The following is a 26,572-nucleotide window of genomic DNA, read 5'->3' on the forward strand; positions in this document are numbered from 1 at the left end:
AGCCGGTGGGGTGAGCTGGGGAGAAGGTATGGCTGCAAGGGAGGTGCAGAGAATGAGAAGGGGACGGGCTGCGATGTGTGGGCGGTAGAATCTGCTGGCTGGGGCGCAGGGGGCCGGGGAGGAATCTAGGCTGGGCTTGGGTATAGGGATACAATTGGAAGAAGGGTGCATCCATTTGGGAAATGTTGAATGGGGAGTCCCACGCACCACTGTGGGGGTGGTCAGCATGACGAGCCGCGGAGAGGCGTCCAGAGCACAGAAGCAAGGCCTGTGGGGTGTGGCTTGGGGTCAGAGTTGAAGCCACAGCTGGAGATGAGGGTGTTACGGGGCAGTTAAGGAAGGGAGCTGCAAGAAGTGAGGAGTCGCTTCTTCCTCCCTTGGGCTCTTGACATTTCCTCTCTGGCTAGGGAGCACCACATTGACTTTCGCTCTGTTGTAGTGGGGATGGGGGATGAGTGTGCAGGGTAGGGGGGCAGTGAGAATTCGCATCCCAAGAGCCAGTGCCTTCCACATGCTGCTGAGTCTGTGATGCCTCAGTGAGTCCTTGGGGCTGCTGTGGCCCAGGGCAGGGCCAGCTCTCGGGTCAGAGAGGATCCCACAACACCCCAGTGTTGCAGGACCATCCTGTATCTTGCACGGGACCCCCTGCCCACCAGTCATCTGTGCCTCACGCAATGCATCACTCCTCTCCAGAGGTGCCTGTGGTCCCTAACTTGGGAATGGCTCCCTGGTCTCTGCAGGCGGGGAGCCTGAAGTGGTCCCTCACCTTCCCTTTTCTTGTTGGTGCTCGGCCCTGACACAGCTTCTGCCTGGTACTGAGCCTGGGTCATGGTGGGAGCCAAGTGTGTGGTTGTGGCGTCTGGGAGGGCCACCAACAGCCTGCATCTCCTTTTAGCCCCCACGATGCTTATTGGTAGCCTGGGCCTTACTGTTGCTTAGCAACACTTTTATTTTCTATATCTGACTCTCCGTTCCCCCTCAGCAGAAAATCTGCCCTGTAACAAGCTGGATGTCTTTTTTTTTTTTTTTTTCCAAGCTGAATTTTTACAACATTTTTTTTTTCTCCTGAAAGAGAGGAAGAGACAAAGATTTCCATCCTCTGATTCACTCCCTAGATGGCTGCAGCAGCCAACACCTGGCCAGGCTGAAGTCAGGAGCTTCATCAGAGAGCCCCAATATGTGGGCCATCTTCCACTGCTTTCTCAGGCCATTAGCAGGGAGCAGGATCAGAAGTGGAGCAGCTGGGACTCAAACCGGTGCCCATATGGGATGCTGGCACCACAGGCTACAGCTTAACCTGTTAATGCCACCGTGCCAGCCCCCTTTTTAAACATTTCTAAACCTCTGTTTCCTTAGTTGTAAAATAGGGATAAGGAAAGTACCTGGAGAGCTGACTTGAACTGAACAAGATAATGGGAAGTGTGCAGTCCAGCATATTAATAGTGGAGTGCTTGGAAGCAGGTTAGACACCATTTCACTCGCGTGTGTAGATCCACACAGGCATCTTAGGAGGATGGCTGGGGGGTGCGCTGGGGCTACGCCGCCACTTGGAACACCCGCGTCCCATGTCCGAATGCCTGGGTTTGAGTGCAGCTCTGCTCCTGGCTCCAGCTTCCAGCCGACGTGCACCCCAGGAGGCAGCAGGGGAAGGCTCAGGTGTTTGGGTCTCTGGGTTGACTTCCAGTTCCTCCTCCTCTGTCCTGGCCCAGCCTCAGCTGTTACAGGCATGTTGAGGGGCCAACAAGTGGATAGAAGATCTGTGTGTGATGTTTGTCTCTCAGCCTCTCAAATTCAACATTTTAAAGATTTATTCATTTGAAAAGTTGAGAGACAGGAGATTGTCCATCTGCTGGTTCACTCCCCAAGTGCCTGCAGCAGCCGGGCTGGACCAAGCCAAAGGTAGGGGCCAGGAACCCCACCTAGGTCACCTACGTGGGTACCCAGCATCCAGCACTTCCCACCTGTGTTAGCTGGATCAGAAGCAGAGTAGCCAGGACTCGAACGGGCACGCTGGTATGTCTCGAGCAGCCGGCCCCCAGATAAACATTGTCCCCGTCTGTGATGGCTGTTCTGTTTGAGGAGTAGCCTTCACTTCCTGTCCACTTAGCACTGTTTCATGCCCTGTGAAGTGGCAGCTGAGGCCCAGCTGCCTCCTGCCTGCTCTTTGAAACGTGGTGCTACTCCTGAAAGTGCAATCCATGTCCTACCAGAGCAAATGCGCCTTTAGAGAAAGAGCTGTTTGCTGGTCTGCATGTTTCTGTGACAGGAAATCCTTCACGGCCACTCTGCCCCCGACTCTCCCCACCCCCACCACCCGGTCTCCTGCCCCGGGCCCCAGCCCCTTCAGTCTCACCGTGCAGCAGGAAGTTAGCAGTGCTGGGCCAGGGCCCTCACTGGGCACTACAGGCACCCCAGGGGGTGTGGTGGGCATTGGCAGTCAAGGCCCTGGGGTGTCAGATGTCCCTGGTGCAGGAGACAGGCCTTCACCTTTAAGAATTGACCCAGACCACAGCTGTTTATAATGAGCTCAGCCAAGAACTAACTTGGTGTTCTACCTAAACAAAATGCTTTGTAGCATCAGGTCAGCACACACCGAGTTTTCCAGGAATGCAGCTTTTATGTGAAGAAAGATACTTTTTTGGTTTGGAAGTTTACTAAGAGGAGTTTGTCATTTTGGGAAATCAGTTCACTGACAGCAAAGCTATTCTAGAGTTGTAAGTCAACACCTCACCTGTGTCAGCGTGTGTATGTGCGTGTCTGGCGCGCTCAGAAGGATCGTGCGTAGGCGCACATTTCTTCAGCTCTAGTTCCAAGGTAGTCAGTGTAAAGTATTCTCAGTAGTTGAATATCATCTGTTTAGGCTATTCCCTGTAAGTACACGGGAATTTCCGGTGAAAATTTCCGGTAGCTTATCCATTGCTACATTTTACTTTATCCATTTTACTTTATTATAAAACAGTCTCCCTTTGTGACATTGCAACTAGAGCATTATGTTGGACTTTTTTTTTTATTTACGTGTGTAGGTTGGTTATTTTTATCAGAGTCACTTCATGGTGGTAAATGGGGTCTTGAAAGCATTTGCTCCACCTCTGGGTTGCTAAGGCTGATGGGGTAGAGAACCACTGAGCCAAGCCACGCGCAGCCCACAGCCCCACAGCTACTCAGTGCTACTGGCACCCAGGGACGCTCATGTCCAGGCCCCCACAGCTGCACATTCGCTGTGAGTGGTCTCTGGTCACTTCTGTAACTGACAGATTCCACAGTTCCTGGACACACAGAAGAGAGGGTTTGCTCCGACTGGGGGACCTGAGGAAGGCTTCTCCCGGGAGGAGATGTCGGCACTGCTTTTTTTTTTTTTTTTTTTTTTTTAAGTATTTATTTGAAAGGCAGAGTGACTTAAGGAGAGAGATCTTCCATCCACTTCCCCAAATGGCCAGGGCTGGCCCAGGCCTGAAGCAAGGAGCCTGGAACTCCATCCAGGTCCCCCATGTGGGTGGCAGGGCCCGAGCACTTAGGCCATCTTCTGCCGCTTTCCCAGGTGCATTAGCAGGGAGCTAGATCAGCAGCAGAAAAGCCAGGGCATGACACAGTGCTCCCGTGTGCGATGCCTGTGTCACAGGCACCAGCTTAACCCGCTGTGCCACAACTCTGGTCCTGGCACTGCCTTTTTAACCACAAGCTACCTGGGCTCCCTCCCCGGTAAGAACGTCCACCCCTGAGGGGCGTCTTAACCTCAAGCTGCTTGGCTTTTGACTTTTAATTTGACAAACATATCTAGAGGGCCACCATATGCTAATTCTTAGTGGTCAGACATGAATGGGACGTGGTCTCTGTACTTGAGCTTTCCAACTATTGGATTTTCAATGGGATACTAAAAATAGTGACAACTTAAGAAGCAAAGGACCTTGGAATTGAGAATTCTGCTGAGCCAACTCTGGAAGGCGTCACAAAAGGGGAGGCATTTCATTTTTTCCATCAATATTATTGAGAACTTGCGTGCCAGATGGTCACCAGTTTTCCATATGTCCCATTCTGTCAGTATTTCTGAGCTTTATGGGGTGGAATGCATTTATGAGGCAGAACTATTGACGGGTAAATTCTGCAAACTAAGGGCTGGAATACTAAAGTGCTGGGAGCAAGTGAACTATTGCATGGGGCAGGGGAGGAGGAGTTGGCAATCAGATTGTAATTTTCTTTTTGACAGGCAGAGTGGACAGTGAGAGAGACAGAGAGAAAGGTCTTTCTTTGCCGTTGGTTCACCCTCCAATGGCCACTGCGGCCGGCGCATCGCGCTGATCCGAAGCCAGGAGCCAGGTGTTTCTCCTGGTCTCCCATGCGGGTGCAGGGCGCAAGCACTTGGGCCATCCTCCACTGCACTCCTGGGCCATAGCAGAGAGCTGGCCTGGAAGAGGGGCAACCGGGACAGAATCCGGTGCCCCGACCGGGACTAGAATCCGGTGTGCTGGTGCTGCAGGCGGAGGATTAGCCTATTGAGCCGCAGGGCTGTTTTTTGTTTTAAGATGATTAATTTGAACAGAGTTACAGAGAGGCAGAGAGAGAAGTCTTCTATTTGCTGGTTCACTCCCCAGATGGCTGCAACACCACAGCACCGGCCCCGGTGAAAGGTTTTAAAAGGCATGCTTGGAGCAGGTGTTGTGGCATATCAGGTAAAGCCACCGCCTGTGATGCCAGCATCCCATATGAGCGTGTTTCAGGTCTCAAACGCTCCACTTCCAATCCAGCTCCCTGCTAATGCAGCTGGGAAAGCAGCAGAAGATGGCCCTGCCGCCCTTATAAAGGCCCTGAATGAAGTTCCAGGAGGCTCCTGGTTTCGGCTTATCCCAGATTTGGCTGTTGCAGCCATTTGGGGCATGAACCTATAAATAAAAAATTTTCCCTTGGGCCGGCGCCATGGCTCACTAGGTTAATCCACCGCCTGTGGCACCAGCATCCCATATGGGCACCGGGTTCTGGTCCTGGTTGTTCCTCTTCCAGTCCAGCTCTCTGCTGTGGCCTGGGAGTGCAGTGGAGGATGGCCCAAGTGCTTGGGCACCTGTGCCTACACCTGCGTGGGAGACCAGGCGGAAGCACCTGGCTCCTGGCTTTGGATCAGCGTAACTCCAGCCGTAGCAGCCATTTGGGGGGTGAACCAATGGAAGGAAGACCTTTCTCTCTCTTACTGTCTGTCAAATTAAAAAAAAAAATTCTCCCTTTCTGTCACTCTGCCTTTTAAATAAATATTACATGGATGCAAGCAAAAGAAGGTAACTGAAGTGACACAGTACAGATGGAAGGTGGGGCAGGCATTTGGCCTGTGAGGGGTAGATGTCTTGGCACACCAGGTTAAGGCACCACTTTGACGCCCACACTCCATGTCACAGCACATGGGTTCAAGTTCTGGCTCTGGTTCTGATCCAGCTTCTTGCTAATGTACACCATGAGAGTAGCAGGTGATGATTTAAGTACTTGAGTCCCTGCCACCCATGTAGGAGACTCAGACTGAGTTCTGAGCTACTGGTTCCAGCCCAGTGTTGCCTAGCTGTTATGGTCATCTGGGGGGTGAACTGGTGAATGGAAGATCTGTCTCTCTGCCTTTCAAATATCAATGAAAAGAACAAAGTTCCGCAGGATTCATGAACCCACAGATGGGCTTCCAACTTAATAAGTCTAAGGTCCAAGAATTCGCATTACTAACAGGCTCCCATTTGCTGATTCTGCAGGCCTGAGGGGAGGACAATGTCACACTTTGGAAAACCACGGGCCTTGAGCCAAGCATCCAGCGGCAGGCAGACGCTGAGTAATTTTCCAAGAGACTAGAAAGATTCAGAGGAGCATTTTGGGGGGGGGGGGGGGGTTAAGGTCCTGGATGGACCCTGCCAGAGGAATGATGGGAGATGAAAGAATTGAGTGTTCTAAGGGTCACTGAAGTGAATCGCATCTGGCAAAGCCTGGAGCCTACAGGGCAGCCCCACCAAAGTGAAGATCTGGTATCTTTGTCAAGTTTTCGTCCCTTTCACCAAAACACATGAAAGGGAAAAGGCTTACGTTCCTTCTGTTGTGGTTCATAGTTCAAGACCAGTTGGCCCGGTGCTCTGGTGTCTGAGGGGGGTGCACGGTGGAATGCACACAGGGGAGGCATGGCGTGGTGAGCCAGGAGGCTGAGAACCAGGGAGCACACCCCTCATCCACCCTATGTGGGTTCTTATAAAGCCATCTCAATTCCATTATGGGATTCCTAATTAATTCAGTCACTTTCCAAGGCCCACCTTAGACAACATAAATGGATTAAGTTCCATCCTTAATCCATTAATCCAAGATTCCCTCAAAGCAAGGGCTCGGGACTGCCACTGTGGTACAGCCGGTTGAGTGTCACTTGTCACCCCTACACCCCCTAACAGGGTGCCATTGTGTTCCGGCTGCTCCACTTCAATCCAGCTCCCGCCCTGCTAATGCTCCTGGACAGCAGTGGAAGATGGCCCGAGTCCTTGGGCCCCTGCACCCGCGTGGGAGACCTGGATGGAGTTCCAGGCTCCTGGCCCAGTACAGGCCGTTCACTGTGGCCATGTGTGGGAATGAACCAGCAGATGGGAGATTTCTTTTTGTCTCTTCCTGACACTCTGTGTTTCGAATAAAATAAAAGTCTTACAAACAAAAGCACAGGCCTTTGGAGAGATACCCAAATGATTATCCAGAGCACAACAGCACGGGTCTAGACGCCTCCGGCCCCGGGATCGTGTAGAGCTGAGAGTTGCCCACGAGCAGCTCCGGGCCGGCCCAGCCTTTCCTGTGGAGTCTCTAGGGCCATCTCTGCCTGGTGACTTCAGCCCTGCGAAGGGACACTTCACCTGAGGCCCTAAGGCTTGGAAAGCAGCCAGTAGGAAGGCTGCTGATTCTGGGAGTAGCTCGGGAAGAATAAAAATTCCACTAGCATGGGAATTTTACAGACGAACCCCCGGCAACGATCCTTTAGCTTCCCCTTTCAGCCTGCAGGATCAGCGCCCCACACCCCGGTGGCACTGGGTCATGGTCACCTCCAGCAGGTGGCCCCTCCAGGCTGCTGGCGCGGGTGCAGGGCCCGCCTCCACCACCTACACCTGCATCTCCAGAGTGCCTGACCCTCCATGCCTTAGCTTTCCCGCTAGCAAAATCCGACAACAGTCCTACAGCCGTTCCTGCGAGGCTTCCGTGAGGTCACCGGACCCAGGGCGCTCCCTGTACTATCAGCTCTGATTCGTCACGCAGTCCACCACCGGTCCACGCCAGTGCCGGAGACGCGCGCGCTCTTTCCCGCGCGCCGCACTACTTTCTGAGCTCCCACGGCGCCTGCGCGGTGCACGACTCCTCCGCGTTGAGCAGAGATGCGTCCGGCGGAACGGTCCGCGCAGCCGCAGAAGGGCCTGCAGCCGCGAGCGCCGCGGGAGACCCTGGGTTCGCCCCGCCCCCAGGGGTCAGGGGTCGCCGCGGGGCGGAGGATCGGAGTGGCGGAGACACCAGGGGCCTGCAGCCTCCTGGGCCCATGGCGCCGCCGCAGCGCTGTGCCCTGTGCCGCCAGACCTTCTTCTGCGGTCGCGGACACGTCTACAGCCGCAAGCACCAGCGGCAGCTGAAGGGGGCTTTGGAGCGGCTCCTGCCTCAGGTGAGGCCGCAGGGCTGCTGGGGGCGCAGATGCGGGGCGGGGGGGGCGCCATCGGACCCCAGCTGGCCTCTCTCCTGCAGGTGGAGGCCGCCCGCAAGGCCATCCGCGCCGCTCAGGTGGAGCGTTTCGTGCCGGAGCACGAGCGCTGCTGCTGGTGCTTGTGCTGCGGCTGCGAGGTGCGGAAGCACCTGAGCCACGGGAACCTGACGGTGCTGCACGGCGGGCTGCTGGAGCACCTGGCCAGGTGACAGCAGGCGCGAAACGTGGGGGAGCGAGGAAGGGTTGAGACGACCCTACAGGCATTGCCAGCCTGGGGCTTAGGGCTGCCGGTTCTAGGTGGGAAAGCCCGCTCGGGCGGCCCCCGCCCTACACGTTCCCTTAGTCTCATCATGTTATTGGGAGAAGGGAGATTGGAGATCTAGACAGACCTGGCTACAGTGTTCCTCTCTCAGCCTTGCCCAGGGCGGAAAACCAGGTGTCGGTTGGTTACTTACCACCTGCGGAAATATCTGACGACTGTTTTATCATCTGTAGCTGAGATCACTAATCCTCTCCATTCTCAGCCCAGAACACAAGAAAGCGACCAACAAATTCTGGTGGGAGAACAAGGCTGAGATGCAAATGAAAGAGAAATTCCTGATCTCTCCCCAGGAGTATGCACGGTAGGTCTCTGGTTAGGAAAAATGAAGTAGCAGAGTGAATTCTGGATCGCCTGTCTTGTGTGGGAGCTTCCTCTAATGATTGGAAAACTCACTGTCTGCCTAGCACGTAACTGTTCTAAGCCGTGTACTGTACACAAAAGCGTGGTAAGAACTGAGGTGCATAATCTAGTCGGGGAATGGGATTTGGCAGAGAGAACACTATATAATAACAGTGTTATAATCAACTACTGGAGTGCTACGTGTAAGCACAGAGAATACTGACGTCCTTTAGGTACAGAGAGGCTGTTTACCGTGTGCAGGAACCTGGTGCTCACTCAGGGCCCACTTTGAATAGTTCTGGACGCTGTAACTGCTCTCCGGAGGGCGGCTGATGTGCGGGAAGCAAACTGGCCCGCAGGAGGGAGTGTGAGCTCTGCGCAGCTTCCGAAGAGCACGCACGGCCTCTCTGCACCACCCGTTTTGTTTTCTGTTAGCTGGGAGGCAGAGACAGAGCGCCTATCCGCTGGGCTGCTCAGCAAGTGCCCCCGATCGCCAGGGCTCAGTGGGTCCGAAGCTGGGTGCAGGGAGCTCAGTCCGGATCTCCCGTCAGGGCTGCCGGAGCCCAGTCATTTGGGCCATCACTGCTGCTTGCCAGGCTCTGCGTTGGCAGGAAGCTGGAGCTCAGGCACTCTGGGAGACACGGGCATCCTGACTCGTGTCTTAGCTGCTAGGCCAGATGCCCACCCCCGAGTCCTGGGAGGTAATGAGAAACTGTGAAGACAGCTTCCTATGGGGGAGGGAGAGACAAGGGGAAGGTGGCTCCATAGCTCCTGTTACAGGACTCCTGCTGTCAAGTTCAGCAGGTAGGAGGCATTCAGCCCTGTGTGGTAGCTGGTGCTGTTGCTATAAAGATATGTGCCATGCTGCTGGTGGTGGTGTTACTCTTATTGTGTATTGTAGGATAAAACAGTTGCAAATATTTTGGTGTTTTTCGGAGCCAGGGGTTCGACTCTGGAGAAGAAATAAGGAATGGAGGGATTAGAATAGGGAAGTACCAGTATTCTTGATTTAAAGGGGGAGGAAGGCTTTGTCTTCTCAGAGCTGGAGCCATGATGCCTGTGTAGGAATAAGATCTTTGCTAGTGCGTAGCTCTGTGCTTTTGAATACCGTTGGGTAGTGAAAGAACTCGGATCTCAGTGCAGAGCTGGTTGATTTCAGGTTTGGAGCAGGAGCCGGCTTGAAGGGGTTCTCATCAGCCAAATAATGACAGGAGTAAATGAGAGCATGATAGCTGGGGCGACTACTTAGTGGGTTGTTTTAGTTTATTTTATGTTTCTGTGAGTTTAATCTAGTTTAATCTAGTTTAGCTCACTAGGCTAATCCTCCACCTGCGGCACCAGCACCCCAGGTTCTAGTCCCGGTCGGAGCGCCAGATTCTGTTCCAGTTGCCTCTCTTCCATTCCAGCTCTCTGCTGTGGCCTGGGAGTGCAGTGGAGGATGGCCCAAGTCCTTGGGCCCTGCACCCGCATGGGAGACCAGAAGCACCTGGCTCCTGGCTCCTGATCAGCGCAGTGCACTGGCTGCAGCGGCCATTGGAGAGTGAACCAACGGTAAAGGAAGACCTTTCTGTCTCTCTCACTGTCCACTCTGCCTGTCAAAAAAAAAAATATATATATATATATGTATGTGTGTATGTGCCCATATATATATATATATATATATGAAAAGCTTTTTTTTTTTTTTTTAATATTTATTTGAAGGTCAGAGTTAAGAGTGAGATCTTTGATCCTCTGGTTCACTCCCCAAATAGCTGCAATAGCTGGAGCTGGGCCAATCTGAAGCCAGGAGTTTCTTTTGGGTCTCCCACATGGGTGCAGGGGCCGAAGCACTTGGGCCATCCTCTGCTGCCTTTTCCAGTCCATTAGCAGGGAGCTGGATCAGAAGTGGAGCAGCTGGGACTTGAACCAGTGTCCCAAGAGGGTAGTGCAGGCGCCAGCCCCCATGAGGAGCTTTCCACAACTGGCTGAGGCTAAGGTTCTGGGCTGACTGGCTGCTTTTCTTTTTAGATTCAAGAAGTCCATGGTGAAAGGTTTAGATTCCTATGAAGAAAAAGAAGATGAAGTGATCAAAGAGGTATGTTAAAGGGAGGGCCTCGGAAGGACCCACCCTGTGACCCTGTCTAAACCGCCTCTCTCACAGATGGCAGCTCACATCCGGGAGGTGGAGCGGAGCCGGCAGGAGGTGGTTCGATCCGTCTTAGAGGTTGGTCTCACTCGGAGGATCCAGAGCAGTATCCAAATCCACTGATCCCTGGCTCTCCTAGGGCCAGCATCTCATGAAGCAGCTCTCCCTACTCCATCCCTCATCTGCTTGGCTGGAATTCCTTTCCCTGTGCAGGCCTAGTCAGTAACGTGGGCAGAGCCAGCAGGCAGGGAATTTTGCGAAGACAGGCAGTGGCCTCCATCTGTCAGTTTCCTTAGGTGCCTGGAGGGTGGGGGCGTGGCCTAGGCAGGCTCTTAAGCATTCTAGACACATGTATTTTTCCTGAATCAAACTCAGCCTCAGACAGTACCAGACCCAGAAGAGGGCTCTTCAGTACCTGAGAGCTGGAAAGGAACGAACAGGTAAGACTGGGAGGGAATCTCCTGTTGAGTTTGACACTTTGGAGCAAACTCTCACCTTTAGGCTACAAGATGGATCAGAGATCACCTTTGCCACTCCAAGGCCCAGGGACCTCATCTGCCAGCCTGGCTCTTGTTCTTGCAGCTCCCAGCAGCCCTCACATGTGGACCTGCCACCAGCTCCAGAGCTTGCCTGGATGGAGCCAGAACAGCCTCTGACGTTCATTGGCCATCAGGTACGTGGATAAGCAAACAGGCAGGGCCCTCAGGTCCCAGGACACTGCAGGCCAGCTTGATATGGGGATATTTACTGTTCAGTACCAGAGGCACTCAAACTACCCTCAGGACTCCTGTATACCCATCACTGCGGACACAGAGCCTTACCCTTCCTCCTTTCACCTCCCATATCCTGTTGGGAGAACTCTCCATCCCAAACATACAGAAAATCATTTTTAAAAAATCCTTATTTGAAAAGCAGTTACAGAGAGAAGGGGGAGGACAGATGAGATCTTCCATCTGCTGGTTCGCTACCCAAATGGCTGCAACGGTTGGAGCTGGGCCAGTCCAAAGCTGGGAGCCAGGAGCTTCTTCTGAGTCTCCCATGTAGGCAGCAGGGGCCCAAGGAGCTGAGCCATCTCCTGCTGCTTTTCCAGGCACATTATCAGGGAGTTGGACAGGAAGTGGAGCAGCTGGAACTGGAACCCATAAGGGATGCTGGCTTAACCTCTTACACAACACTGACCCCAAAAAAACCTTTTACCACCTGCAATCTCACCGTGTTCCAGCTGTGTACCCTACTGCTGCTCCCTGCTTCTATAGATTTGCTTTACTTTCTATTGTAAAGACGAACCACATAAATCTGCAGATGTAACTTACGGTTATTTCTCTTCAACTGTGCATGCACTTTGTGAGGGTGGGGCTTATTCGCCCGTGGGTAATAAGCATTTGAGCTTTGGTCATGTCCACTGTTAAGATTGCAGCATCTTGAGGACAGGACGTCTAACGATTACTGTGCTCTTTAATGTTAGCAGGGCCGCCAAGTTAGCACCATGGCAGCAGCTGCAGCCACCTTAAGTTTTTCTTTCAAAGTATCCTAATATCTCCTCTTACTAGAATTTTCTCATTTCCAACTACAGGATATGCCAGGAGTTGGTAACGTCCACTCAGGTAAGGTCCAGAGCAATGCTTCTAAGATGCAATTTTTAAAAATAAAGATAACTACTGTTAGAACGGTAGAACCACTTTGAAAACCAGTGCTGCGACAGAAGCCAGCCATTCCATGTGTTACCCAAGAATAAGTAAGCTGGTCTACACAGATCTTCACAGTAGTTTTATTTATAGTAGGCTGACTGAAAGCAATCCAAATACCCAAGAGGTGGAAGATTAAACAATGGAGTGTCACTCAACAGCAAAGATCATTTTTTGGCAGAGGGGGCCTTCCACCTCCTGGTTTGCTCCCTAAATGCCCACGAAAGCCAGGGGCCCAACTCTGTCCAGTCTCCTGTATGGATAGCATTTGCTGCTTCCCAGGGTGCACGTTAGGAGATCGGGTGCAGCGGATGCAGGACTCATCTGAGCAGAGTGCTAACCACAGCACTGGTGACTCTAAAGGCCTGGACACACCTCCACAAGGAGCTATGCAAGCTAGTCTAAATGGTTGTCTGGGGCAGCTAGGATCTTAATTGGCTGAGATACTTGGGGGTATCAATCACATGGTGCAATTTGTGAATTAAACCTCAAAACTGTTTAGAATGCTTTCTTTTTGACAGGCAGAGTGGATAGTGAGAGACACAGACAGAAAGGTCTTCCTTTTTGCCGTTGGTTCACCCTCCAATGGCCACTGCGGCCTGCGCATCGCACTGATCCGAAGCCAGGAGCCAGGTGCTTCTCCTGGTCTCCCATGCGGGTGCAGGGCCCAAGCACTTGGGCCATCCTCCACTGCCTTCCCGGGCCATAGCAAAGAGCTGGCCTGGAAGAGGGGCAACCGGGATAGAATCCGGCGCCCCAACAGGGACTAGAACCCGGTGTGCCGGCGCCGCAAGGCGGAGGATTAGCCTGTTAAGCCACGGCGCTGGCCTAGAATGCTTTAATACCTGCTTAATGGGTCTTTCTCTTCCAGGGGCCACACCTCCCTGGATGGTCCAAGATGAGGACTACAGCTCTGGGAACCAACAAATAGGCCCTTCCTATGAAGAATTTCTTAAAGAAAGTAAGTAGACTAACTGTAGAAGGGCAGGTAGTTCTTTGAGACTCACTTAAAATTTTCCCTATCATTGCAGAGGAGAAACAGAAACTGAAAAAACTGCCCCCAGACAGAGTCGGGGCCAACTTTGACCACAGCTCTAGCACCAGCTCAGGCTGGCTGCCATCTTTTGGCCGGGTCTGGAATAATGGCCGCCGCTGGCAGTCCAGGTATGCATCCAGTGCCGAACTGCAACCCACTACTCTCCGGAGCCCTCGTCCCTTCATTCTAGTAACTCTCCATTTCCTTTCAGGCATCAGTTCAAAAGTGAGGCTGCCGCAAAGAAGAAACAACAGTCACATAAAGAAAAAACCTAATTGCTCCCCAGCTACCCTGCGGCTCAGAGCAAAGCCAACAAGCCTATGCTCAAACTAATTCCTTTTACCAAATCCTTCTAACTGCCTTTCTCAAGAAACACACATCCAACCATTTAATTTAATAAAGTTTTATTTTTTCAAAATGTACAACACATTGGACCTGTAAAGGAAAATTAAAATAATGAGATCGTTTGTGAGGTCGATGTGTGCACTCCCCCCGCCTAACTCCCGGGCCCTTACCTGCTCACGCATCTTCACCCGCAGCTGGGGCATCTCCCCCCTTGGTGTTTCTGGTGTAAATCACTTGAGCTCTGTGCTTTGAAACCAGTTTGATAAGTCCTAGGGAGAAAGGAGACGCTGAGAACCAGCACGTTTTCTATACCTTCCCAACATAACTGCTTAGTTTTTGACAGTTTGTTAACAGAAGTAGGTTAGCTTAATTTACATGAATCGCTAAAATGAAATGATGGTGATTAGATTCACCAGCTGAATGTTAAAATTGTTTCAGTATACTGCGGGAACGTTGAGCTTCACAATACTGCTGCAGTGACCCACGACACACAGCTGGCCAAGGTCCCTCTAAGGTAGTATCCATCTCGGAAATAAGTTATTAGAAAATATGTTACTGGCAACAAACTAAAGAAATCCTGGGGCCAGCGCCGTGGCACAGGTTAATCCTCCACCAGCATCCCATACGGGCACCAGTTCTAGTCCTGACAGCTCCACTTCTGATCCCGCTCTCTCCTAATGGCCTGGGACAGCAGCAGCAGATGACCAATATCCATGGCCCCCTGCACCCGTATGGGAGACTAGGAAGAGCCTGGCTCCTGGCTTCAGATCAGCGTAGCTCCAGTCGTTGCGGCCATTTGGGGAGCGAACCAACGGACGGAAGACCTCTTTCTGTCTCTCCCTCTCACTGTCTATAATTCTACCTCTCAAATAAATAAAATCTTTAGGGCCGGCGCCGTGGCTCAATAGGCTAATCCTCCGCCTTGCGGCGCCGGCACACCGGGTTCTAGTCCCGGTCGGGGCGCCGGGTTCTATCCCGGTTGCCCCTCTTCCAGGCCAGCTCTCTGCTATGGCCCGGGAGTGCAGTGGAGGATGGCCCAAGTGCTTGGGCCCTGCACCCCATGGGAGACCAGAAGCACCTGGCTCCTGCCTTCGGATCAGCGCCATGCGCCGGCTGCAGCGGCCATTGGAGGGTGAACCAACGGCAAAGGAAGACCTTTCTCTCTGTCTCTTTCTCACTGTCCACTCTGCCTGTCCAAAAATAAATAAATAAAATCCCAACTTTTCCAGTGAAAGCACTAAGAGGGCCAGCCCAATGTAACCCGCAAAAGCAGCCCAGGCCGCACTCCCCACCTTTACTCAGGAGCTCCTGCAGGGCTGCCCTGGCCAGGGACCCGCGGATCTTCAGTCTCTCAGAGACCACGGCCGGAGTTATGAGCTTGTAGTTGGGCACTTCCTTACAGAGCTTGTCGTACGTAGCTTTGTCAAACAAGACCAGGTTATTGAGCTTGTCCCGAACTTTGCCTTTAGACCACTTCTGCTCAGAAACACAAAAAGGAAACCAAGTCAGGCCTCCTGGCAGGAGGCTACTCTCCTTCCCAACCAACCCACGTCAGAGAAGCCGCCCACTCTCATCAGAGATCAATTCTAGATCCTCGAAGTTAGGGACAAGTCCATGAGCAGTTAAAATAACCCGCACCACACATCGCTGCGAACGGCTCCCGCCCCCCTCATGTCCGAGTCTGAGCGGCAGCCTCCGCCCTAACACTGGGAAGAGGACAGAGTATAGAGCGACGATGTCCTGAACCCTAGTGTTAGGTCCCAGAACCCACACCCGGACGGCCACGCCGCTGCGTCCACACCCCCACTCCGGAACTCCGAGAGGGCACCCCGGGCGCCCGCTCCTGGGAGGCGGCTCACTCCTACCTTCTTTTTGGCCTTGCCTCCAGACTTGTTCACGGGGTCCTTGTCTTTCTTGGCCGACTTTCCGGCATCTTTTTTCTTCTTGTCATCCTTGGGCGGCTGCAGAAGGGGAGGGGGAGGCAGGCAGATATGAGAGCAGCCCCACGCTCCCCCACCACCGCAAACCCCCAATGCCGCCGCGGGCAACCCACTACCGAAGCACATGGGTGCGGCGCTCCCCGCGCCCGCGCCGACTCCCAGCGCGGCAGCCCCCGGGACCCTCCCGCCCGACGCCGTCCCCGCCGCGCCCGCGCATCGCCCGGCCCTCAGAAGCCGCCCGGCCCCACGGCCCTGACGCTTACCATAGCGAGGCGCGGAGAGCAGCAGCGACCACCTCAACTTTGCAAGATGTCGGACAAAAAGGAAGCGCCGCTGCCCAACGAGCCCAGAAACCTCCGCCCGCCGGGAGTACTTCCGGGGCAGGGGGCGGAACCTCGCGCGGAGGTCCTGCCCACCGACCCGTAGCGCGACGCGAGCAACGGACTGGCGTAGCCTAGTGTCCCGAACGCTGGCCTAGATTGACAGGCACGGCAGCTAGTTGGGAAGCATTTTCAGCGCAATGGCACTGAGAAACAGAAAACACTGTGAGGTCCCGCCCTCGCTCACACCGAGTGCGCAGGCGCCGCCGGAGGAGCTCGCCGGGGTCGGAGGGCCGGGTCACGTGACAGGGACTCCGGGGCGGGGCCGCCGCCCAAGGCGGAGCCGGGAGTCCGGGCGGCGGCAGCCATGGCGATATTTAGCGTGTATGTGGTGAACAAAGCTGGCGGTCTGATTTACCAGCTGGACAGCTACGCGCCGCGGGCCGAGGCCGAGAAGACCTTCAGTTACCCGCTGGATCTGCTGCTCAAACTACACGACGAGCGCGTGCTGGTGGCCTTCGGCCAGCGGGACGGCATCCGGGGTGGGCAAGGCTAGGTCCGGGGGGCGGCCCGGCGTGGCGGGGGGCGAGGCGGTGGGGCTGGGTGCCCCGTCCCCCTCGGCGGAGCCCCGGGGCTGCGGCGTCGCTGACCCTTAGCCTCACCCCTGCAGTGGGCCATGCGGTGTTGGCCATTAATGGCGCGGACGTGAACGGCAAGTACACGGCCGATGGCAAGGAGGTGCTGGAGTATCTGGGTAATCCTGCAAACTACCCAGTGTCCATTCGGTTCGGCCGGCCTCGCCTCACCTCCAATGAGAAGCTCATGCTGGCCTCCATGTTCCACTCGTAAGTGCCTCCAGCCTTTCTCGTGCCTGTAGACGTGCGCTCGGCTCGTCGGCTGTCTGCGGGTCTGCGAGCAGTCCCCCGAGCGGCAGTGCCTCTCTGCCTCCTCTTGGGATTCGGCTGTTGAGATGTATTCATTCATTTGAAAGGCAGAGTTACAGAGGGACAGAGAGTGGGCCAGACTCCGCTGCTTTCGCCGACTCACTAGCAGGAAGCTGGGGCTTGGACCGGCACCCATCCGGGAGGCCAGCCTCGCAGGCAGCCCAAACTATGGGTTCTTACAAAAGGGAAAGCGACTACCCCAGGACTCCTGGGTAATACTGGCAGTGCTATGATCTTACTTAACTCAGTTTCTTTTCTCTGAGCTTTAGGTCCTTCATCTTTGAAGTAAGCCAGTTGAACTAAGTGTTTTAAAATCGTTTCTTGCTCTCAGCTGTGGTAGGAGATGTGCTGGCAAGTACCTAGTTAGAGAGCAGAGTAAGTGTGGCACGGACTCAGGCTATTTATGCAATCCGGATTTTCCCATGAGTGCTTCATGGGAAAGTATGTCACTCTGGGACCCGTGTCCTGGCCCAGCAGGCAGTCCAGGTATTGGGGCCCCTGCCACGCACGTGGGAGACCAGGGTGGCATCCCAGGCTCCTGGCTTCATCCTGGTCCATCCCCAGTCTCTGCTGTTGTTTAGGGAGTAATCCAGCCAATGGAAGCTCTCGGTCTTCCCTGTCACTCCGCCTTTAAAATAAATACATTTTAAAAATAATGTAATGTAAAATACCTGCAAAGTCCAGATGAATTAAATGTCGACAGTGCTGCTAGGCATTGACGCCGCCTCTCCTGACTGTCCAGGCTGCCCTGTGAAGGCCTCAGCAGGCGGCCACTTCAGTGGAACCCTTTGAGAAACACCCCCGCCCCACAACTTTGGGGTGCATTCCCCTCTGTCTCTTCTGCTTGTAGGCTTTTTGCCATTGGCTCCCAGCTGTCTCCTGAGCAGGGGAGCTCAGGCATTGAGATGCTGGAGACAGACACATTCAAACTGCACTGCTTCCAAACGCTGACAGGTACGTGTCTCCAGATAGGCCAGAGGAGCAGGTGGCACAGGCTGGGGGAAATCCGGATGACTCTTGCTTTGGGGGTGGGATCAGCTTTTCCTGGGACAGTCTATGTGTTTAGTGACTCCAAAGGCAATATTTAATTTGAAGCAGATTTTATCTACGTCAGCCAGTGTGTTCAGTCATCCTGTGTTCAGATCAGACTCACCGTTATCTCATACTGCACACGTTTTAGGTGTGTTGTTTCTAAAACAAATGTGAAAGCCAAATGGAAACGGCCTTTGGATCTGGAGTGTCATTGCTTCACTCCCTTAACGCCGATCACTGGGAGTCGCCTCTGCGTGTGTCCCCTTCCCGGCACTGCTCCTGAGGGATGCTGGGAGTACAGGTGCATGGCAGAGCTAGAACTCAGTCTAGTCTGGATTGGCTGAAAGGTAGAGTCCCTACTTCACTTTATGAGACTCTGGCCTCATCTGTAGATTCAGTTTTGCCTTTCTCGCTTTATGTAGCAATGAGGATTGCATAAAAGTGGGTTTACGATAAATACATTGCAAAAGTGAAAGGGCTGTACATCTCTGTGCTTTGGTAACCATTCCTGGCCTCCCTCCAGGGATCAAGTTTGTGGTGCTGGCAGACCCTAGGCAAGCTGGAATAGATTCCCTTCTCCGAAAAATTTACGAGATTTACTCAGACTTTGCCCTCAAGAATCCATTCTACTCCCTGGAAATGCCCATCAGGTAGGTGCCGCACCCCCCCAGACACTGGTCAGGGCCATGCGCTGTCCCCAGGGACGACAGTGAGTAGCCCTTTATTTGGAGAATCCAAAGACTTGCTCGGAGTTCATGTCCTCCTTCCAGTGGCGTTCCCACTGACTGCCCCTGCACCCAAGGTCGGGGGAGTCTCAGGCCTCGCTGTTTTCTTACTTTGTGTTTCCTGGGCTTGGCTTAGGTGTGAGCTGTTTGATCAGAACCTGAAGCTAGCCCTGGAAGTGGCAGAGAAGGCTGGGACTTTTGGACCTGGATCTTGAGCAGAACCTGCCTTGGGACCGCCCCCCCCCCCCCCTTCTGTGATCCTGCAGCAGGGGCCTGCTGTTTCCACGCCAGTGGAAATCCAACAACTTCGTTAGTGTACTTGAAAATGCGAGACTGCTGAGCCTGAAGACATTACTGATCTCCGAGCCTTTACCATGCTCTCTTCCCTCCTGTATATATCATGGCCCTACCTCCTAGCTCTGTACAGGTTTATTTATGGAGGAGGTAGGCCCACTAATCCTGTAATAAACATTTCTTTGATCGTTTGTTTGCTCTCCTGATGATTTGGGTCAAAGGCATGGGATGGGAGGCAGCAATGGTAGGGGAGTTCTGGGAAGAGAACTCTGTCCTGGTAGAAACAAACATGTCCATCTCATGAATGAACATTAGGACTGCATTAAGTGATTTAACTTGCCTATAGTCTAACAGCTGGGTCTCTAAAATGATCATTCAGCTATACAGTGTTGAGCTCAAGGTAGATGAGGCATGAACCCATCTATCTACACTTGAACTTCCTCTTTCTCTTTCGGGAAAATGGAATTTCTCCCTTTAGGGGTGGAAAGAACAGGTATTGACAGTATTTTTCCAAGCAAATGTCTCTGTCTTGGCTTATTCCTACCCCCAACCCCTTTAAAAAATAAAATAAAATAAAACTTGAGAAACAGATCTCCCGTCTGCTGGTTCACTTCCCAAATGCATGTAACAGCCGCCAGCAGGGGCTGCAGCCAGGAGCACAATCCAGGTCTCCACGTGTGGCTGCAGGCCAGCTACTTGAGCCATTACTGATGCCTCCCAGGGTGTGCCACCAGCAGGAAGCTGGAATTGAGAGTGGAGGCAGGACTCGGGCCCAGAGCACTGATACAGGCTGCGGGCATCCCAATGAGTGTCTGTAAGGCCAAAAGCCCACTGTTACTCCTAAAAGAATGACTCACTGACAGTGTTTAGTATAAAATCCAGTTTTAATCTATAACAAGCCCTTTACCCTCCCACCCATACCTCCTGCTGTACCCCGGGTTTTGGCCTCCTCTCTTCCCCTGGAGACTGAGGTATTGGCAAGAGCAGCTGCCCACGGCTGAGGGCCTCGGGGCAGAGCGGAAGTCACTGGCCTTTAGTGCGCTGTGGCTGCAGGGGCAGAACCACTCCGGTGGGTCAGGTGAATGGGGTGAGACGGGGCCCAGCGGAGGAAGGCTGCTCTAGGAGACGCCCTGACTGGGGAGGGCGAGGGGTTTCTGTTTGAAGGCAGGAAATGGGAGCTAATGGAGTCCCGAACACAGGTTATCTTTTAAATAGAGCATGGCAAGGGGAGCTGGTACCTCATTAGCCACTGTTAACTTCAGCGCCACCTGGACGAGGGAGAAGGCGCAGAAACAGAAGCTGAAGGTTCAGGCCCGGCCGGAGCAGCCCCCTCCCCCACTGCGTGCAGGCGAGAGGCTGCAGGTGCGGGTGCCCCGGGGCCTGCTCTCTTCACTCAGCCTTCTTGGGCACTCTGCCCATCTTGGTGCGGATGTTTCGAAGCAGGAAGAAGGCAGCGGTGCTGGCGGCACAAACCAGCTCAGCCACCCAGAAGGCTGTGCCCCAGCTGTAGTGCTTGGCAATGGTGCTGAAGGGCAGCCCGGCCAGAAAGCCGCCCACTGTCAGGGAGAAGAGGAGAGCCTGAGCCACTGGTGATGCTACAGCCAGCGGGGCTCACAAGGCACAAGCCGGGGAGAGGCAGAGTCCAGGAGGTGGCACACTTACCATTGGCCATGAGTCCCACAATGGCATGAGAGGTGCCACATAAGTTGGGAGGAGCACTCTCATTGGCTATGACTCCAAACAAGGCGATGGGGCCATATGAGGAGAAACCAAACACAGCTCCCAACACCAGGATCCAGAGCTGCAAGAGCAACGTGAGGCCAGTCAGAAACCCCACCCCTGTCTGGAACAGTAACAAAGGGATAGTAAGTGACCCTCCTCCGCCCCTCCCCAGTACAACTGACCGCACAGAACCAGAGCAGCAGATGCCACACTGAGCCAACCCAAGGGCTGAGGCGGACCAGGGGAGCAGGTGCACAAGGCGACACTGCCTGCTCTCAGAATGCACACAAGCTGGACTGGCAAGGGGCAAAGCAGAGTGGGCAGACAAGGGTGAGACAGACCAGGAGGAACCCAGAGACATCTTTAAGGCACCTCGTGCTCCGTAAAGCCTGTGAGCTCAGCGAGAGGGTGGAGAGCCGCAGTCCAGAAAGCTACCTCCTAGAGGAGCAGAGGGAGAGGAGAAAACCAGGCCAGAGTGGAGGAGAGGACTCAGGGGGCAGAGGAGGGAGACTGCGCTACAAACAGACCTCGGAGGGAAGTCAGGCAGAGAAGGGCTGCCCAGGCTGGAGCCAGAGACAGGGAGACAGTCTGACCCCTGCTTTCTCGCCTGTGCCTGCCATGGGCCTGGCCCTCCTTATTTACCTTGGGGGAGTCACTGGTCACCGTCACCCGGAAGAGGTACATGGACGCTGTCATGCCGGCCATCATGAGCAGCAACAGGCCATGGCGAGGGCTCCCGTACACGGACAGCCCCGCCTACGGATACAGTGGCAGCAGCGTCAGGCCAGCGGAGCAGGGCAGAGAACCCTCACCCCTGGACTCTGACACAGCAGGCTCCTGGTGACAGGTCTTTGGCAATCCTGGGCAGCTCTGGGAGGCCCTGGGACCTGCTCATTATGTTTTGAGGCCAAATTCCACAACATCCTTTCCTCAACTTTGGGGCACGCTTGGGACACGTGCTGGGGAGCTGCCCCAAGGCTGCCCCCAAGCCCAGTTCTCCTGGGGCTGTGGAGAGGCCTCCGGCTGGACTGACATCAGCTAAAGCCCTTTCTCCACAACCCCAGGAAAGATAAGAGAAGCCTGGACCCACTGCCTCCTTATTACCCGGCCCACACCAGCAGCTGCCAACCTCTCTGCGCCCAGGGCTCCCATCTTCCCAGTGCCTGTCCCAGCCTCCTCCTTCCTGTCCCCTCTGTCCACTCACCTTGGCCATGGCCCGGTCTGACAGGTAGCCAGCTGCGATGCTGCCTACAAGGCCCCCTACCTCCAGGGCACTCATGTAGGAGCTACCTGCAGTGGGGAGTTGCGGGAAGAGGGAAAGGCAGGAGTTACACACTGGGTTGTCCTACAGTGGCTTAAACCCAGAGAGGTAGGGGTCCCTGAGAGTGGCTAGCCAGCCACTGCTGCCCGCATAGCACCCGGCCTCAGGCAAAGAAAGGGGACCAGGGGGAGAGGACCTGCACATCGCCTCCTGCTGCGTATGCCCACCCCTGTGCCGACACCCCTCTTACCCACGAGGGCTGACTGCCCTTTCTCCTGGATAAGGAAGAACTGGCCCCAGTCAGTACAGCAGGTTTTTACTCCAAACACCACCAGGTAGCCAGTGGAGAGCACCCATAGGTAGGGGGAGAGCAGCAGCTCCTGTAGGGTGCTCTCCTCCTTCGAGGAGCCTGGAGGTGGGAAGAGGCTGGGCTCAGGCTCAGGCTCCTGCTGCCCTGCCCCCACCTGCACCCCACCATTCATTAACCTGCCACGGGGGCAGAGTCCATGAGCACAGTCAGGACCTGCCTGAAGGGTATCCCCTCACGCCCTGCCCTCTGCTCCCCGCAGGCCTCAATGAATGAAAGAGAAACTGAGGACCAGGGTAGAAGGAAGAAGGGACCCAGGCCAGGCCACTTCAGCGTAGGATGCTGTCCGGGAAGGAGTCACAGCACTGTCAGTTCTGCCCTGGGGATGGAGTTTCATTTCCTTCCCACCTGACCTCCATCGCCACCCCTGCCCGTGGGCCAGTGCACCACCAGACCCACGGCGAGGCCCCCACAGATTCCACCACGTGAATGACGAGTAGCGGTGCCCAGGGGTTGGCCTGGGTGGCAGCTCACCCTTCTTGCCCTTGGAGGGCGTGGGGTCCAGGTTGCGGAGTCCAACATCGGCAGGTTCATTGTGGATGAGCAGGAGACAGAGGAAGGAGACAGCCACACACAGGGCCCCAGACAGTGCCAGCGTGCTGCGCCAGCTGTAGCTCTGGGCCAGGACAGTGGCCAGGATGGGGCCCAGCCCTCCAGCCAGGTTCATGCTGGTTGACAGGATGGCCCACCAAGTGCCAAACTGAGATGGCTCAAACCACTGTGGGGCAGAGGGGGACGGAGTAGGTGCCCAGCCTACAGCCCGTGTTGACGGTAGCTAGGGGCAGGGGCAGACCCAGAAGCTCACATTACAGGGATGAGGGCAGGGCCAATTCCCTCATCTGCCACCCGATCCCACCACTCTCAGGCTCCTAAAATAGGAGCTTGAGGAGCTGGCCGAGAGCCCTGAGGCACCTGCCGCAGGGCGGGGTGGGGCGGGAGGTGGTGTGTAAGGGGGGTGCCTCAGGTACCCTCCATGCACACCCAGGCGCGCTCACCTTCCGTAAGACCTTCCCGCAGGGGGGCCAGCCCAGCCCCTGGGCCAAGCCATTAAGAAACCAGAGAGCAGCGAAGACAGGGACCGCGGAGCTCCAGGAAAACACTATGTTGACCAGGCCGACCAGGAGCAGCCCAGAGGAGAAGAGCCAGCGGGCACTCATCTGGTCGGACAGCACACCACTCACAAACTTGCTGATGGCATAGGCTGCCGACTGGCTGCTGGTGATGAGCCCTGCAGGGGAGGGGAGCGGGCAGCAGGACACCTGGGGGGTTAGGGGCCAGGGCAGAGGCACAGGAGGGGTGGAGGAAGGCATGGGGTCAGGTGTGTACAGGTGCCGGGAGGGTGAGACAGGACCTTTCCCCGGGAGGAGCAGGAGGAGCCTGCCCTGAGGCCCCGCCGTCTCGGCCACCTTGGCCACCTTGGCCACCTCTCCCGCCTCACCCTCAGCACTAGCCCCAGACTGACCCAGGAGTCCTCAGCATCTTGGAGAGTTCTGGCTCAGCTGCCAGGACCCAAGAAGGCAGCGGGATGTGGAAGCTCCTCGCCCTGGGATCTGCATCCGCCTGATTTCCCACCTCACCCGGATGCCAACCCAAGGCCTCGAGCAGCTCCGTGGCCCCTTCCAAACCTGAGGCCAGGGCTCAGGGCTCAGCCTGGGACCTCGTTGCTCCCAAAGGGTATACCACAGGCCAGGCCACATGAAGTCACTGCCGACCACCCAGTTCCCAGAGTTCACGATGGCGGCCGCCAGCACCCACCCTGCAGCCTCAGCGTGCACCCTCACTCCTGGGAACCGCCCTGCCCTCCGGGGCACATGTGGCTCCCAGGGGTCACGCACGCACCAGGGAGGCAGCTCTCCTTAGCCCTTCACTTCTGAGCCACTCCTCCGCCACGTGCTGGCCGGCCCCGCCTCTGCCGTGCAGATACTCTGCACGTGCTACACGCCTGCACACACACCGCACTGCCACAAACACCCAAAGTGCTGGCGGCTTCTGCATCCCTGAGCCCGCCACCCTGCCCCTCGGGGCTCACCCAGGTCATCCTTGTCCAGGGGGATCTCCTGCACCAGCGACGGCATGACAAAGGAGAAGGTCTTGCGGTTGAAGTAGTACAGGCTGTAGCCTCCGAACATGGCTGAGAAGATCACGGTGCGGTAATAGCCATAGCCCCGGGCCGCCATGGTGGGAAGAAGCAGGCCCTGGCGGCCAGGAGGAGCCTCCGACCACAGCTCCTGCCTGCGGCTCTCCCCGTGCACAGATCTGCTGAGTTAGGTTTCTTCTGCTCCCTCCTCCACCCAGCCTCCCAGGCTCCCTTTATAGCCACCTCCTGGACAATCATTAAGCCTGGGGCGGCTCCTAGGGAACCCGGTGTCCTGAGGGAGACAGGAAAACAAGAGATTACCCAGGGCCAAACTGGGGGGGAAGGGGGTCCCAGAGGGAGGCATGCCCGCCAGCCAGTCCCGAGCCCCATGTCTCCTGTCTGTGCACCAGCTGTGATTAAGGAACAACCTAATTACTCTTGTCTGCAGGGACCCGGGGAGGCAGGGGCTGGGTAAGCCTGGCTGCCCTGTCTATCTGGCCCTTCACTTCCCCGTTCACTCAGGACACTCTGTCCAGGGCTCACTGGCTGCAAGAGCTGCTCGGTCAGTTTCTCCACACACCCCAACACCCAGCTTCCAGGGCTTCTGTAGCTGACCACGCACCCAAACTCCCACCCAATGCTTCCTGCTCCGGCCGTGCCCCTGTGGATTCCCGAAGCCGTGGTCCCACTCAACCCTGTACATACTGTTTCTTCCTGTACCTACAAATCTCGGGGAAGTTGATAAATCAGGTACACGAAGAGCTGAACAACAGTAGCTGATGATAACATAGACTGGTTATAGCAATGTGCTGTAATAAACACGAGTTATTTATTTCTGGAAATTTCCACTTAAATCTTTCTCAGCCTCGGTTGACCTCAGGTAACGAAACCGTGGATAAGGGGGGGGCCCACTGGAGCTGCAGAATTGTAAACAGCGGGAACCCCCTCGCTCGGCCCCACGGAAAGCCCCACTAGAGGCTGCGGGCTGGCGCGGTTGCACACAGCTGCCTCGGGTCCCCATCGCCCTGCAACTCCGCTCTGGGCTTCCGCCCGCCTCTCTGCGGGCTGCGGCTCTGGTGTCCAGAGCGGGTGGGCAGGCCACCAGCTGGCTTCGGGCCGCAGCGCCCAGCTGCCCTGCTTCCCAGGGCCCGGCACCAGGCCCCGACTTTTCCGCTAGGCTGGGAAAGCAACTGGAGCAGAAGGCGTAGGCGCCGCGGAGCAGCGACCGCACGTAGCCTCCCGGGGGCCCTGGCTGCTGGCGCCCGCGCTCCCCCTGCCAGGATCCGGCCGAGCGGCGAGGGCGCGGGGGGCCGCCGGCGGCTCCTGGCACCTGCCCAGCGCCGGCGTCCTCAAGCTGCCCAGGTCACCGACTCCGGGACTCCGGGGCTGGACCGCGGGGGCGGGAGTGCAGCCGGTGCGGAGGCCCCGGGGCGGGCGCTATAAAGGAGGGGGCATGCGCTGGTCCCCGGCAGCCCCCAGACCCAGAAACTGCCCCCCACCCCGGGAGAGGCAACCGCAGAAGCAGCCACAGGTCGTACCGGAAGTTAGGGGTCGCCCACAAAGGAGCCCCGAGACCTTGAGACGCCCCGTCCCGCCCCGCCCTCAGGTGGCGCCCCTCCCCCTGCACGCCGCCCCCTACCTGAGTGGAGGCGGGAGCCCGAGCGGGATGGGGCGGGGCCGGGACTGCGCATGCGCCGTCGGAGGGGCGGGCTCCGCGCGCATCCTCTCGAGCCCCGGGCCGACTCCTCCCCCAGGGACGCGGGTTTCGTCGTGCCCGTCACTCTGGTCCATAGACGATACAGCGCCGTCTACCGGCTCTGCGTGGCGCGTCCACCTCCTAACTGCATCCAACATAGATCAGGTAAGAACCATTGTTCCTGAGCGGCTCAGACTGGGAGGAGTCTGGGTGAGGCCGATATTTTGTTTATTTCTTAAATTTTTATTTGAAAGTTAAGAGAGACACAGAGGGGAAAAACAGATTTTACATCCACTGATTTAGTCCCCTAATTTTTATTTTTTAAAATTTATTTATTTATTTGAAAGGCAGAATTAGAGGGATAGAGAGAGAGAGAGAGAGACCTTCCATCCCCTGGTTCACTACCCAAATGGCTGCAATGGCTGGGGCTGGGCTAGGCAGGAGCCAAGAGTGTGGCACTCCATCTGGGTCTCCCACATGGGTGGCAGGGGCCGAAGCACTCGGGTCATCTTCTACAGCTTTCCCAGGCAAAGTAGCAGGAAGTTATGCAGCCGGTACTAGAACCAGCACTGACATAGGGTGCCTGCGTTGCTGGTGGCGGCCTAACCTGCTGTGCCACAGCGTTGGCCCCAGTATTTTCTGCTTTTTAAAAAAAGATATATTGATT

General features: G+C 55.6%; 4 protein-coding genes across 9 annotated transcripts; 2 read left to right on the forward strand and 2 right to left on the reverse strand.

Annotated features, from left to right (window-relative positions):
* The first annotated feature begins 7,465 nt into the window (after positions 1–7,465).
* Positions 7,466–13,607, forward strand: CENATAC (centrosomal AT-AC splicing factor). Its single transcript, XM_062197158.1, has 11 exons — positions 7,466–7,636; positions 7,717–7,880; positions 8,200–8,298; positions 10,344–10,410; positions 10,477–10,539; positions 10,837–10,901; positions 11,044–11,134; positions 12,035–12,065; positions 13,018–13,107; positions 13,178–13,310; positions 13,394–13,607. Exons 1-11 carry the CDS (start codon positions 7,517–7,519, stop codon positions 13,455–13,457), a joined length of 987 nt encoding a protein of 328 aa, XP_062053142.1. The 5' UTR covers positions 7,466–7,516; the 3' UTR covers positions 13,458–13,607.
* RPS25 (ribosomal protein S25) lies at positions 13,570–15,841 on the reverse strand. Its single transcript, XM_062197160.1, has 5 exons — positions 15,731–15,841; positions 15,393–15,488; positions 14,820–15,003; positions 13,698–13,796; positions 13,570–13,617 (listed from the first exon to the last, which is right to left on the reverse strand). Exons 1-4 carry the CDS (start codon positions 15,731–15,733, stop codon positions 13,702–13,704), a joined length of 378 nt encoding a protein of 125 aa, XP_062053144.1. The 5' UTR covers positions 15,734–15,841; the 3' UTR covers positions 13,570–13,617; positions 13,698–13,701.
* Positions 15,842–16,086: 245 nt separating this feature from the next.
* TRAPPC4 (trafficking protein particle complex subunit 4) lies at positions 16,087–19,363 on the forward strand. The gene is made up of 5 exons (XM_062197159.1): positions 16,087–16,329; positions 16,458–16,632; positions 17,582–17,685; positions 18,287–18,413; positions 18,625–19,363. Exons 1-5 carry the CDS (start codon positions 16,155–16,157, stop codon positions 18,701–18,703), a joined length of 660 nt encoding a protein of 219 aa, XP_062053143.1. The 5' UTR covers positions 16,087–16,154; the 3' UTR covers positions 18,704–19,363.
* A 284-nt stretch (positions 19,364–19,647) lies between these two features.
* On the reverse strand, positions 19,648–25,892 carry SLC37A4 (solute carrier family 37 member 4). Of its 6 annotated transcripts, none has more exons than XM_062197163.1 (9): positions 25,849–25,892; positions 24,162–24,501; positions 23,128–23,360; positions 22,607–22,850; positions 22,016–22,174; positions 21,709–21,794; positions 21,147–21,260; positions 20,445–20,583; positions 19,648–20,338 (listed from the first exon to the last, which is right to left on the reverse strand). In XM_062197163.1, exons 2-9 carry the CDS (start codon positions 24,307–24,309, stop codon positions 20,172–20,174), a joined length of 1,290 nt encoding a protein of 429 aa, XP_062053147.1. In that variant the 5' UTR covers positions 24,310–24,501; positions 25,849–25,892; the 3' UTR covers positions 19,648–20,171. The 6 variants fall into 6 exon arrangements, with proteins under 6 accessions (XP_062053147.1, XP_062053148.1, XP_062053146.1 ...); XM_062197164.1 differs by lacking the exon at positions 25,849–25,892 and adding an exon at positions 25,748–25,800; XM_062197162.1 differs by lacking the exon at positions 25,849–25,892 and adding an exon at positions 24,930–25,257.
* Positions 25,893–26,572: the final 680 nt, after the last annotated feature.

This window comes from Lepus europaeus, chromosome 7, assembly GCF_033115175.1.
Source record: "Lepus europaeus isolate LE1 chromosome 7, mLepTim1.pri, whole genome shotgun sequence".
NCBI classification, from domain to species: Eukaryota; Metazoa; Chordata; class Mammalia; order Lagomorpha; family Leporidae; genus Lepus; species Lepus europaeus.

Coding starts and splice junctions, on each gene's coding strand:
- CENATAC (XM_062197158.1), top strand. CDS start 7,517: ATGGCGCCGCCGCAGCGCTGTGCCCTGTGCCGCCAGACCTTCTTCTGC. Junction 7,637..7,716: donor TGGAGCGGCTCCTGCCTCAG/GTGAGGCCGCAG, acceptor TCTCTCCTGCAG/GTGGAGGCCGCCCGCAAGGC. Junction 11,135..12,034: donor TGACGTTCATTGGCCATCAG/GTACGTGGATAA, acceptor TTCCAACTACAG/GATATGCCAGGAGTTGGTAA.
- RPS25 (XM_062197160.1), bottom strand. Junction 15,004..15,392: donor GAGGCAAGGCCAAAAAGAAG/GTAGGAGTGAGC, acceptor GTTTCTGAGCAG/AAGTGGTCTAAAGGCAAAGT. Junction 13,797..14,819: donor GCAGGAGCTCCTGAGTAAAG/GTGGGGAGTGCG, acceptor CTTTCTCCCTAG/GACTTATCAAACTGGTTTCA.
- TRAPPC4 (XM_062197159.1), top strand. CDS start 16,155: ATGGCGATATTTAGCGTGTATGTGGTGAACAAAGCTGGCGGTCTGATT. Junction 16,330..16,457: donor CCAGCGGGACGGCATCCGGG/GTGGGCAAGGCT, acceptor TCACCCCTGCAG/TGGGCCATGCGGTGTTGGCC. Junction 16,633..17,581: donor CTGGCCTCCATGTTCCACTC/GTAAGTGCCTCC, acceptor TTCTGCTTGTAG/GCTTTTTGCCATTGGCTCCC.
- SLC37A4 (XM_062197163.1), bottom strand. CDS start 24,309: ATGGCGGCCCGGGGCTATGGCTATTACCGCACCGTGATCTTCTCAGCC. Junction 23,361..24,161: donor CCTGGACAAGGATGACCTGG/GTGAGCCCCGAG, acceptor CCTCCCCTGCAG/GGCTCATCACCAGCAGCCAG. Junction 22,851..23,127: donor GCGGGAAGGTCTTACGGAAG/GTGAGCGCGCCT, acceptor TCTGCCCCACAG/TGGTTTGAGCCATCTCAGTT.